This window comes from Ochotona curzoniae, unplaced genomic scaffold (genome assembly GCF_017591425.1).
Source record: "Ochotona curzoniae isolate NIBS_2020 unplaced genomic scaffold, NIBS_Ocur_1.0 contig_3622, whole genome shotgun sequence".
Lineage (NCBI taxonomy): Eukaryota > Metazoa > Chordata > Mammalia > Lagomorpha > Ochotonidae > Ochotona > Ochotona curzoniae.
The window spans coordinates 9,906,212-9,920,125 of NW_024465926.1; the positions used below are offsets into that span (position 1 = coordinate 9,906,212).

At 43.0% G+C, this 13,914-nt stretch overlaps 1 protein-coding gene across 2 annotated transcripts in view; it reads right to left on the reverse strand.

Moving 5' to 3' along the window:
* HYDIN (HYDIN axonemal central pair apparatus protein) overlaps positions 1-13,914 on the reverse strand; it is a 235,599-nt gene that overhangs the window by 210,941 nt on the left and 10,744 nt on the right. For both annotated transcript variants that reach the window (XM_040982405.1, XM_040982404.1), the window contains exons 5-6: positions 10,176-10,375; positions 626-750 (exon numbers count right to left, since the gene is read on the reverse strand). In XM_040982405.1, coding sequence (XP_040838339.1) covers positions 626-750; positions 10,176-10,375 — 325 coding nt within the window. The remainder of the gene's footprint in view (positions 1-625; positions 751-10,175; positions 10,376-13,914) is intronic.

Genomic DNA, 13,914 nt, shown 5'->3' on the forward strand with positions numbered 1-13,914 from the left:
GATAGGCTGCCCTCTGCATTCATGTACAATGTTATGTACATGAATATATTTATACACACTAAATATTTAAAATTACCAGCTCTTGCCTAGATTAGTGAACGTACACTAAAGGACATTCAAATGTAGGTTTGCATTTTTAAATGTTGCCTTAGTATAGCAATAAATCAAATGAAAAACCCATGGGGTTGTTCCCTCCGAGTTCCCACTTACACATAACAACCTCAATCATTGGGACTAAGCCCTAGATTCCTCAGGCTTTCCAGCACTGAGGAAATCGGGGAGATGGGATTTATTCCTGGCTCCACATCACTGCTACTGCAGGCTTTGGTTCTTTACCACAGGCTTCTTACTTTCTCTAATACAGCCAACATTACCACTTCCTATGAAACTTCATCACATTTCATATCTGACCATTCTTTTCCCCTTCTCCTTTTATTTTAAGATCATAATGACAGGATTTGTTAAAAGGGAATGGTATAAATACACAACCTCAAGAGAACTGCGCCAACCTAGGCTGGGGTTGCCTTTTCATAGGATAAGGAGTGGGGCTGCATTGCACATGATGATCTCCAGGAAGGTGACACACCATCTTTCTTAGCACAAAGAACTTTTGAATAAAGCATACCTGTGTCATAATACACGAGCAGTCTTTCGCTATGATTGCCCACATTCTGCGGCTCAAACTCCACTTCCAGCTGCATGGACTCTCCCACGTCAAGAGTAGCGACAGTTGGTTCTACAGAGAACGGCCTGTGAGACACATGGGGATGTTCCGTCAGGCCTCCTGTCTGTCTAGGGTAACGGGGTCTGGGGGACAAGGATTCCAGCTCTGCACATGGCTGAAACTCAACTCCTGAATTCTGTGATCAAGAAGTAAAGACTACTTCTCTCTAATATGAACGGACTTCAGTGTTAATATTAAAATAGCAGTAATGGATCAGCAAGTAGTAGATTCAGCAAGAAAAAAAATGAATGATGCAATAATAATATTCTTGCTTGCCTCCTTGCCCTTCAGTCCTTCTTTTAATGTCCACCAAGTGATCCCACTGGGCTCAGGCACTGGCATGGGACGATGAAAAATGAATAAAAATCTGGCTTTGCCCTCAAGACACTGAGATTCCAGGAAGGGCCATACTTCAAAAATATATAGATGAGACTAGTGCCATTTGCAAAAAGAACAGTCCCTTCAAAGGAATAAAAATCAGCTCCTGGTGAGAGTTCAGAGGAAAGACCTCACCATAGCGGGAAACAAGATCCCAAAAATAAAGTGATGACACACTCATATTAAGTAATTCCAGGATGGGTTCACAAATGATTTGTTTAAATGAGGTGGGAGAACTCTAAGAGATGTGGTAGTAGCTCAGAGTTAGCTGCCCTGTTGGGTCCAGAAAGTCTTGGGGGGAAAGAAGCGGTCTGTGAAAACCTACTATGAGAAGACTGAGAGAAGGCCTGCCTTGGACCTTCGGTTAAGGCAGACCCTCAGTCTGTGGTTTCACAGTTAAGCACCATAGAGAGGCAAATCTTACATCAGATCCCTTTTTATCTGTTGCCTTCTGGGACTCTCACTGGCTAAACTCAACCAGAAGCCAGAAGGCACTGGGGCCTGTTGACTCAGACCAGAGAGGCCAGCCTCCTGGGTGAGCTCAGGCCAGAGAAGAGTGGACAGTGCATCAGAAAAAGCAAACTGGGGACAAGTTCATGAACTGAACATACCATTTAGGGACGTTAGGAACTGCGGGAAGTAAGGTAGATTTGGAACTGGAAATATTTCAGTTTGTCTTGTCGGGGATTAGGAACAGAGAAGCTGCATTGGATCACAGGCTACCTTAAATAACTTGGAGTTCTCCCTTTTAAATAGGAAACTAAGTCCATTTAATTATTTTCATGGTCCATTTCCCTTCTTTAAATTGCTAGTTTTTCAAAGTAATGTGTTGTACAATATATCTGGCAGGCTAAGCTATTTATGATTATTTATTTCTATCAAAACAGTTTTTAAAGTCATCATATCTTCCCTTAGCTGAAATAAATTTTGAAAAAACTAAGCTTTCTGCCATGAAGGTACAGCAAGTTTTTGGCAAGGATGGCACTGGCTGGTTTCCTAGATGATTTCTGCTTGCGCTTCCTATCATGAGCAACTGTTTGCTCTTGTCTGGTGTCCCCTACTCTGGTCATCTCACCTCTCACCCGGTGAAGTCCCCTCTTCCCTTCTCTAACCTTTCCCCAAGAGTTGATCTGGCTTCCATCTTCCAATGGACTCTGGGCATTGCTGTAAAGGAATCCTGGTATGGTGCTTGCTAGCCTGGATTCTGGAGCTGAGTTCAAACCCAGCTCTGCCGGGAACTGGGGCAAAGTTACTCACCCTTCAGTTTCCTCATCTGTAAAGAAAGTGTGATGACAGCATCTACTTCCTAAGGTTGTAGTGGGAAGTGCAGGGTTTGATACAGGTCAAGTGCTCAGCATAGAGCCTGGCATGTAAAGGTCTTTTCAAGTGTTTATTATTACTTTTGCTACTGTTATTTTTCTTTTCCTTACTAGTAGCTTCTTAGATGTTGGAAGACAAACCTAAGGATAGATTGAGGTGTTTAGATGAGTTTAAGGTTTTTTTTTTTATCAATCTCTTCAATTCTTTACACTGTTTTAGGGGCACTGTAATAAACCCACACCTGACATAACACATCAATCTCTTGTTCCCACAGGTCTTCTTAATCTAGGCACTGCAATTCAAACTCCTAGGCATTTGAGGTCTCATACAATTTTTTCCTGAGCAGTTTTTGCATTTTGATTGCACACATCCATCTGTCCAAATAGCCCAACCACCTTTCATACTAAAGTCAGTGCTGGGGTAAGACAGGACAGTCTCTGCACTTACAAGCCCGCTCCTACCCAGCACCACACCAGCTCTGTCTTTCAATCAGACTGCCCCCCACACTGACAGTCCAGAACTGCCCAATGTTGCAGGAACATTCACCACATCCCACAGGCCATACTCCTTTCCAACTCACCATGATCACAGAAATCGTCCAAGTTCTCCCTCTTAGACACCATGCCTCCTTTCTCTCAGGCATAACCTTTACGGTTCTTTCCACATTTTGCCTTGTACTAGAGTTAGTCTTCATGACTACCTCTCTCAATAGCTAGCACCTCTTGAAAGGGGAAATCAAACAGAAAATTCATGGGCACATTTCTATGCTGGAGACTGTACTGGGCGATTTAGATATGCTGGTTCTTTGAACTCTTGAGAAAAAAAAAAATGTGAGAAAGCAGGGATTATTTATGTTTTATATACAGATGAAAGAACAGATGCTCCAGAAGGGAAGAAAACCTGTCCAAAGTTGCCCAAGTGAGCAGTGGTGAGGCTGAGAGGAAAAGCCTGCCTTCAAGTTCCTGTCCTCTCTGCCTACCCTTGAACATGGAAACCACATGGCTAGATTCACCTGTGTCTCACCTTTTCACCACCCCCTGCACATTTCTTTACTCATAAAAACTTCAGAAGAGGTTAGAGAACTTAATTACAATGAATCCTTCAAGGGAAATAGAAATGCCTGCAACCATTCATTGCATTTTCTAATACCTTGGTAAAACAGGGGCCAGCTTTTATCATCTTAAGAATCTGCCTCATGGCTGATGAAAATGAGTCTCCCAGGCTCAACCTCAGTAAGAATTCAAAAGAGTGGAAAATGGGATCTAGATATCTGTTTTGGGGATTGCCTGCCCAATTCCTAGCACTTTTATCTTAAATGCACTTTCATTTTTTCTTCAAATAGTTATTTACAGAAAGTTAACAATTTTGAAATGTATTCGATATTATTACATTGCAAAAGTTAAGCTGTGTTTCTGTAGGGAAGGGACACTGACATCCCACCTCCAGAGGACTTGCAGCAATTGAAATCTCATAGAATAGCAATGGGTACATTCTCTCTGTGCTCACTGTTTAGTTTACATTACAATTCTCCAATGGTTAGTAAAGTCTCCTGGGAATCTCATTGCTATTACAGCTGGCTGATCTTTCTTAATAAACCGTATGCTAAATGAATAGAGTGTGTTAAGTTTCTGTTACTTAAATAGTGTCTATAATTTGATTTGCTTCATTTTAGTAAAAAGTAGTTCTCTTAGAAAGAACTAAAAGACATCATTCCTAAAGGGTGTAAAGTTAGCACTGTCCAGCAAAATGCTTGGTTTTGATACCAGAATCTCATTAATTTGCCTAGGAAAGAAACTTGGCTTTGTGAAAAGTTATGAATTTTGAGGAAGATTTTGAGTCTTTATTTAATTAATTTTTTAAAATTATGATTATTACTGGGCCCGGCGTGGTGGCGCAGTGGTTAAGGTCCTCGCCTTGCACGCCAGGGATCCCATATGGGCGCCAGTTCTATCCCGGCAGCCCCACTTCCCTTCCAGCTCCCTGCCTGTGGCCCGGGAAAGCAGTCGAGGACGGCCCAAAGCCTTGGGACCCTGCACCCACGTGGGAGACTCGGAAGAGGCTCCTGGCTTCGGATCGGCTGTTGCGCTCACTTGGGGAGTGAATCATCGGACAGAAGATCTTCCTCTCTGTCTCTCCTCTCTGTATATCCGCCTTTCCAATAAAAAAATAATAAAAATAAATCTTTAAAAAAATTATGATTATTATTTTATTTTGATGAGTTTTACATAGTTGATTAGGGCTCAAAGGGTCAAGGGCTACAGAAAAGTAGATAAGGCCATTGCTTCCACACCTTTTGTTTTTCTGTATCTGGGGTGGGGGGAAATAAAGGGAGAAGCTCTACCCAGCCTCCCAACCATCCCAGGGTCCCTGACGTGGGGCATGCTCTGAGGCCACTGTTCATATGGTTTTGACAGTTCAACAATTCTGAATTGCAACCAATCTCGCCATCCCAAGCATGATGAAATCTCTCCAGAATCTACTGGCTTCTAAGATGGACATATATTGTGGACATATATTTGTCCACCTTAGAGTCTCCATTTGCCCAGATTTTTACTACCAACATGTGGCTGGAGTAGCTGACCAATTCGCTCTGTCCTCTGTCCTCTGTTGTGGTTCCAGGTATCCCCAGCAGGCTCCAATGGACTGCCATATCCTCCATGGGCACCTGGATATGCTGTCCACTGCTCTGTATGAGCCACTGAGGCAGCTCAGCTTTGATACATGCACTCCATAGTCAGACCATGGAGCCGCACTTCTCTTCATGGTTAGGGTTCTGAGATCAGCAGTTCAGTTGGGGGGATCCCCAAAGAAGCTTCATCTGAGGTGATCCCAGACCGGATTCTTGTGTGTGCTTGCCAGTAAAGGATCTGGGACAGTTAAAAGCCCCATCAGCTTATGTATATGCTGGTGGTTGCAACTGCTGGGTGAGATCTGTTTCCAGCCCTGTCTTCTACATGAATCAATGGGTGCTGGAGTCCAGCGGACGAGGCCAGGGCCTGCCCTAGCTCCCAAGTTGATTAATTATAAATTATTCTTAAGAACTAAAACTGTCTGAGCCACATAGTTTAATATCTTAGCATAAGACTAAATATTGGCTTTATTAAAAAGTGGGTATTAGCATTTTCCTTTAGATAATGCTTATTATTCAACTAATTAGTAACTTGAGACTTAAGGTTTGGATATTGCTTTTTTAATCCTTTTTCACCTCACAAAAGTAATTCTGGTTTAATAATTATAGTTATTCTGCCACCCTCTAGAGTTTTAGGTCAAATCTGCAATAAACTTGAACAGTCATTGTTTATGTCTCTGCATATTTTTACAACGCATTGCAGCTCCTTTTATTAGTGTAAAAAAGCAGTATGTCTATTTTATAGTAGTTGGAGCATTTTTTAAATTTTAAATTATTGTAAATGTTTATAGCTGTAGCTTTGCTTTTGTGATATATTGCAGGTTACGCATCCTATAAACATTTAGAGAGTACTCAGTTATTCTAGACACTTTGCTAAGAACGTACAGATGAGAATAAATGCAAATAGATACAATCCTTGTGTCTGGGAAGTTCACAGAACTGTACTGGGGCAACAGAGTTTTCCAGATAAAAGGAGCGCCTGTTTTATTTTTTATAACTTAGATGAATCTATCAGTCAAAGTGGTCGTTACAGAACTGTACTGGGGCAACAGAGTTTTCCAGATAGTTTTTGAAATGGATATTTATCAGGAGATCTCCCCAGAGATCCTGATTCAACATAAAATCACAAACTCAACTGCATCCTTTCCCACTGTGGCCCCCGAGACCCTCAGCTGCGAACATCAGTTGCCCAGTGTGGCGACTTCAGACAAGAGATTGACTGGAAGCACTGTGACAACCTTCACGATTTGACGATATGTTTGGAAAGCATGAATTTTGTGCCAAGAGCCTAAAACTACTCTTTCCTGAATAGTTCTAACCAGAAGAAAAAAAAAAAACTTGTAAAGCCGGGAATTTGAGAGACTTGACTACTCAGAAAATGGGATAGTTAAGAAATCAAACCTAAGATGGTGAGACAGTTCAGGGATTGGTAATAATAGCAAGCCATTTCTACCCCTTGGTGGGAGGCAAAAGAAGAGGAAGGCCTGTCATCTGGTTCTGGGGACCAGGCTTATCTGGCAGAAGTTGGAACCATGCCAGAGTCACCTGACAGTAGCTGGAACCACAGAGGAGTTTCAGCCACAGTGGAGACCTTTCTGGAGGCAACCAGAGGGTAGAAGAAATCCCTTGGCTTCTTCCTGCCTTCCAGTCTCTTTCTAATGTTCCCAACTGATCAAATGCAGACAGAACCCAGTTGACCCAAGAGACTGCAGAGACTGACACAGCCCCATAGTGACCCTGGGTGGAGCCAAGAGAAGGATGAGAAAAAGATCCGAAAGCTATCAGGCTCAGAATTGGCCCATGCTCACCCTAACCCAGGCCTTCCTGGTACATTTTGAGCAAGCAATTATTTCTTTCATTTGTAAAATGAGAATATTGAAGTAGAGTCTCTCATGTAGTTTGATTCATTGATAGTTCTCAAGTTGGTTCTTCATTTTACACCAGAATTGTTCTAGATTAGGAAAATACATTGGCTTTCCACCATAGGTGGATTCTCCATAAGAAATTAACACAACAGAAAGTTTTAATGTGTATTCAATATGGTAAGCAGCAGTTCTTTCATTTAAAAAAAATGTGTTCCTATTAATACCAGAGTGGAACAGGAAAATAATCTGCTGCCTTCTCCCTCAACCAAAATCTGTATGGCTCACCATGAGATGACAAAGGCAGAACACACCAAGTACATATGAACAATTCAGAGGACCTGGGTTTCCTCGAGAATGAGGCCTTTGCCTTTTCTCATTGATTTACTTGGAGAGCCATTCTTCTATCTAGGATGCAGAAAGCTAGTCAGAATGAAAAACAAAAACAAAAACAAAAATGAAATTCACAACTTTTCTTGAACCCATCAGACAACTGATGTTGCAGGAAAAATAGGCTGAAGCTGAAAGATAATTTCCTTTCCACCAGGGGGATGGACCCTGCACAGATGGTTTCAACTGGGGCTTTCACTGGTGGCAGAGCTTCCCTACAGGAAGAAGAAATTGTGAGAGAAGATGAAAGAGAAGAAACATCTGAATAAACCCTACACTGAGACATATCATGTTCAAACTAATACTCAAATATACATATAAAATTTTGAAATTGAGAAAAAGACATAATCACACAGAAAAGGAGACAGGCAAGAAATACAGCTGACTTCTCCTTCGGAAAATGCAAGTCAAAGGACAACAGAGAGACATCTTTCAAGTGCTGTAAAAATATGTGTATAATTCAAATGTTGGCTCAGAATTTCATGCTGTAGAGAAAACGTCTTTCAAAAATGAAAGAAGGCCAGTGTTGCCATATAGCTGGTTAAGCCATGGCTTGTGACGCCAGTATCCCATATGGGAATGCCAGTTAGAATCCCTGCTGCTCTGATTCAGGTCCCCCCCCCCCGTCTGCAAAAGCAGTGAAAGATGGCTCAAGCACCTGGGTCCCTGTCACCAAAGGGAAGATCCAGACGGAGGTCAGGCTCTTGGCTTCGGTGTGTCCCAGCCTGGCTGTCACAGCTACCTGGGGAATGAACCCGCAGACGGATGAACTCTCTGTCTCTCTCTGTCATTATGCCTTTCAAATAATTAAAGTATGTTAAAATGAGGAAAAATAAAAGCCTTCTTTAGATAGGCAAAAAGAAAATTTATAGCAGACTTGTGCTACAAGAAATATTAAAGGTAGTTTTTCAGTCAGGCAAATTATATCAGACATAAATGTGCTCTATCTGAAATAACTCAGAGATAATGATATTCTCACAACACTATAAAGAATAAATTCAATTTTCCTCCAATGGGATGTGCCTACAACCTGTAAACCCAGCACTCCTGCAATATGGAAGACTGGTAGCCTGAAACATTCCACCGGAAAATACCCTACAAAGACTGCATTTTAAAATAACTTACACAAATGTGTCACTGAACTCAAATAAGAAAAACACACAGGAATCTATAACAAGGAGGAAACTAAGACCTCAGCAATAAGTCTACTTGGGTTTTCCAAAGCCTAAAAATGTGGGTTTTAAAAAGCCCCGGTGAGTCAGGAGGCAACGCCTTGGGATGGTCAAGTCAGGTGAGTATTCCACATTTCCTATCAACAGTGGAAACTGGAAAGGCTTCCAAAACATTATACCATCAACAAAATGAAAAATTGTCTGTCTTGGTTTTGAGCAAGGAAAACCAAGTTCCTCTAGCAAATTTTTAACTTTGGACTTTGTGTCTGATGCAGTTTTGTGGTCTGAATATATAATACCATCCCAGGGACCTCTGAGCCAAGAAATTACCAGTTTGATATGCTAGCATACACTGACCTTCAGAAACCAGTCAGAAGCAAACGCTAATCTTTCCTGGAGAAATACGTTCTTAAACCAGCCAAGGACTCCACAGACAAAGCCCTTTGGAAAATGAGCTCCCAACCCAGGCTGACACATACACTGTGTTCTCACAGTTGTGGAGGAGAACATGACTCCCTGCTTCCTTTCTTCCCAAGCTGGTTTCCAGATGAAGCCCCATGGATGGATCAGTCACTGGTCTCATACATGTTACATACCAAATTAGTTCTTCTTGTCTCACAGGAGAATTTCTTGAGAGCAAGGATTGTCCATTGCCTTATATTGCTCTATGGTCTCGACACAGTAGCCACTTCATGGATGTTCATATTAAAATTCTTCTCCTTTGCCCAATAGCTCTGTGTGCTATAGGAGATGACCCAAACTCTCCAGCCCCCAGTTTTCTCATTATTGGAGGGAACAACTCCTCATCCCTCTCAACTTTTCCATTTTACATTTGTAATAATCCTTGTGATTACATTAGGCCCATCCTCAGAATCCAGGACAATCCCCTCATTTTAAGGTCACTCAATTAACAACCTTAAAGATCCCTTTTTGCCATGTAACACAGCAGGTGCTGGTTATGAGAATTAAGGTGTGCACATATTTTGGGAGTCATTGCTCTGCCTACCACATTGGTTCACAGAAGAAAAAAAATTAAAAATTTTCCTGTCATACCATATATGTATATGTGTCAGTGCGTGCGTGTGTGTGTGTTCCCTCACAACAACCTAGGAAATGACTATTAACACTTTCTCCCATTTTTCAGACATGAAAACTGAGGGCTCTGAGCCAAAGAATGTGGACAGTCTATAGAAACTAGAAAAATGGTAAATAAATGGACTCCACTCTTGGGTCATCAGAAAGGAATCCATTTCTGCTGACACTTTGATTTCAGCTCAGCGAGACTGATGACGTGATAAGACGTAAAATAACAAGCCTGTGATGTTTTAAGCCACTAAATTTGCAGAAATTCGCCATCACAGCGATATAAAACGAGCCAGCCAGTGATAAACATTTACAGGCAAAATGCATTTATAAATTCCCATGGGCTAATTCTCCATACTAGAAAAAGGATTCTCAACCAGCATTTCTAAAATGTTGACAGTATCTACTTCTTTTTAACGGATATAATACATTAAACCCCATTTTTTTCTTTTTCTCTTAGGATAAGGAGGAAGTCTAACCCGCACTGGTGAGGTCTCTTAGTTCCTGCGATTCAAAACTGCAACAAGCAGTTCCATCCTGAACGCTATTCTGGCAAATGACTTCTGCTGACTAGAGCTAGCCGTAATCAATCAAACTAGGGCGGCAGGAGCGCATACCTTCGGGTTTTGATGTGAAACACAGCATCTTTGTTGCCAATGTTCTGTACCAGCAGGATCTTCTGAGTGCTGTACTTGACGGGGCAAGTGGAAAAATTCAGCTTGTCGGGGAAGTCCAGGATGGCTCGCGCACCTCTGGCTTTGATGGGCACGATAAACTTCTCTCTTTCAGTGATGCAGGTCAACATATGGGCATAATCCTGCAAGGCAAGTACACACTCATCACTGTGGAAAACCCAAAGGGGTCGGGAGAGCCATGCAGGAAAAGCAGTCATACGCCAGATATTCATATATATTGCTTTTCACTTTCACATATTTCTACAAAAAAAGGGCAATCACAGATGTACTTCTGGCAAGATTGTTCATTTGCTCATTTCTTTGCTTTTTGAGAGGGAGAAGCAGTTCAAACCTACAAGCCAATAGAGAAGTTCAAGCTGCAAAATGTTTCCCAAATATTGGGGCAACAGGACGTGAGGACAGAGATGGGTCGAGAAGCAGTGTTCTTAGCAACAGAGGAGAGTCACACCATTCCCTGGGGTCCTCTTGCTAGGCCCTAGTGGACCCTGTGACCCTACACATCCAGGTGTTAGACTCATGATTCTCACGCTCTCTGCAGTGGGACCCCGCAGCACTCCCACCCAGGGCAGAGTCTGTCTTGCTACCCTTTGCTTCGACAAGTGGAAGGGGGCGGCATTTACAACACACCCATTTCCAGCTGAAGCCTTGGGAAACTTGGACATCTCTGGTCTTGCTCTTAGAAGCTTGTTGCTAGACTAGACAGACCTAGTCTAGCTGAGTGTGGGATGGGAGTACAGATGACCCAGCCATGGGCATGCCTAGATCTGTTGAGAAAGCAGGGCCAGGCTGAACACTGCTGCCTATCCAACCTGTGAATGAGCCCAGTCCAGAACACAGGACCTGCCTGGCTGAACCCTGGGTTCAGGAACAGCAACAAATGCTTTTAATTCAAGTCCCTGAACTTTGGGAGTGTCTGTCATTGTACAGCAATAGCTAAAAGACACACAGCCCAGTTAAACCTCTGGTGCAAAGTCATTACTGCCAACCCAGATAAAAAAAATCTGAAGCCCTGTGCATTTGTCTGCTCCTGGCTTGAGTCTAAATGCAACAGAACAAAGTCACTACGTTGTCTCATACTACAGAAATAGAACTCACCCACAATGTAGCAAAGAAAAAAGTTCAAAGTGGACTCCAAGCAATAAGCACGACTAGATGTACATGGAGAACATTTACAGTCTCCTCAAGAACACGCCGGATGCTTAGAAGCAACAATGAAAGGAATTTGTTATCTAACTGGCTTTTTTCCCCATTAAATGTTTGACCACCGTTTGGCATGTGTTTTAGCTGCAAGGTGATCCTGATAAATGTAAAATGACTTCTAACTCCAATTTCCTTTCAGTAACCATGCAGTAAGTGGTACTAAGTGATGAAAGTTTATTTACTTACTCATTTATTTTTTATAAAGCTCTCTTTGGATTCTGGGCATGGAGCAAGAATGAGAACATCTGACTCATAAACTGACCTATGGACCTCACCACGCATTTGGCCTCATAAAACAGCACAACAGGTAGGAAGTGAGGGCATCCCCAACAGGTTGCTTCATTCAACCTGTTATTACATACCTCTGTGCCAGGCTCCCTGCTAGGTCTACCAATGTACTGATTAGGAAACAACCTAATAGTCACAGGTTTCTTTTAGCTTACATGAGGATGAAGAAATCACTGGGCAGATAAACAGAGGAACATAATGCAAACTTCAAGGCACATACAAATAAAATATAAAGATACAATAGCAAGGCAGCCTGAGGACATGGCCTTTGGATTGCAACGTTCCCTAGGCCCCGCTGACCTCCACTCTCACACCCAGCTGTCCTGTAACTTACCCTGCCCCAAACAAAGCCCCTGGTGAATGAAAGAGGCCTGTGGCTGTGTGTTTAGCCACCCTGCCAAGGAACAGGGATGTGGCCTGAAATCTAGCCACGGTGCTGGCCCCAAATGGACCAGCCCAGAGAGGGTCGTAAAGCCAGAGCCACAAAGGCTCTGCAAAGCCAGCTGAGGTGCCGCCCTTGATTTCCTCTTCACCCCAGCCCTGTTCCCTCAAGCCTCCTCATCTCAGCGCTCCATCATTCCCATGGCCTAGACTTAAAACTCTGGATTTAGCCATCTTTGCTGGTGTTCTCTCAGTTTCTTGGCAAATCTTGTTAAGAAATACCTTCAAAACATGGTGAGACTGATCACACTACTTGCCATCCCCACTGGAGAGCTTTTCCCCGTCCTAGATACTTCTGCCTCTCCTGAAATGAAGGGATTCTCTATTTCAACTTGTTTCCCAGTCTTTCTTAGGGGCCAGGGCATTCAGAGTAAGCCAGCTCAGACCATTGTCTGCTCAAACGAGCAGCTCTGAGAGCTGGTGTTACTTGGTTCCCTGTCCTTCCTCCTACAGCCTCCCCCTCTTCCTTTTGATGATCTCTGCAGCAGTGGATCCCACGGGTAGAGCCTTTGCCTAGGACGTTCCTAGCAAGATCCACACTCACTCCCCTCCAGCCACTCCCCACACTCAGCCCTTCTTCTCCTTGGGTCTTGGCACAACTGTGCACTCTCACTGGGTTCTCTATATTCTCCCTCTCTCGCTCCGTGGATCCCAGCCTTCCTTCCTGCTTTGGTTGGCCCCGATGCCACAGAAGACATTGGATATTCTACCTACTCATGACTGTGTTGTCCTCCTCCCTCCAGAGCCCTGTCTGCAGCCCTGTATCCTGGGTTCCTAAACGGAGTCAAGGACTAGGCAAGCATTTAAACCTTCTTGTTCTTGAAGGACAATGAATAATATGTTGGGTAGTAGTGAATAAAAACAAACAAATCAACCAAAAGAATTGGAGATAGTGACTGGAGAGCTTTTCCACATGGGGTGGCCGGGAAGGGCTCCCATGAAGGGATGACCCGTCTGTGGCCAGCTCTCCCAGAGAAGCAAGATTTAGAGCTGTGGCCAAAGGGAAACAAGGCAAGAAGGCAATTAGACACATGGCCAAGAGTGTGGTAGGGGAGGGAGCCACATCGCACAGGATCTTGCTAGCCCGTGGCAGGCCTTAAAGATGGCACAAAGCATTCAGGATGCTGAAAGCTGAGCAGGGTATAACCAGCTCAGCGTTTTAGGAGAAGTTACAGCTGCCTCAGGAGCAGCAGACCATAAAGGAGATTGTAACAGGTGCTCACTCTTGTTAGGGAAATAATAATGATAATACGAATGATGTACAAAAATAACAGAACCAAATAATTTCAGAAGATGACAAGGACTTTAGAGAAAACATGGCAGAGTAATCATGGGGGAAGGTGCTATTTTGATTAGAACAGGCAATGAGGCTTCCCTGAGGTGACCTTTGCATGGCAATCTCAACAGCCAAAGGAATCATCAAGAAGAGACCCAGGGACAGAGTGTTCCTGGCCAGGAGAACTGCAAACATCAAAGTCCTATAGTAAGAGTGAGTCATAAAAATTAATGGGTGGTATTCATGAAATTTTATTAAAACTGAGTTACTTGACTCTTAGCTCTGCAGTTTGAGCCTGCTTTTCAAATGATAATACCAGGTTAAAAAATTATGCTATCCAGACCTAAGGAAATAAATATAAACTGCACAAAGATACCTGATCTCAGAAAACCCCACGGAATTCAACAAAGCAACCGTCTGGCCTTATAACAGAATCTTAAAGAGACAAGTACTGTG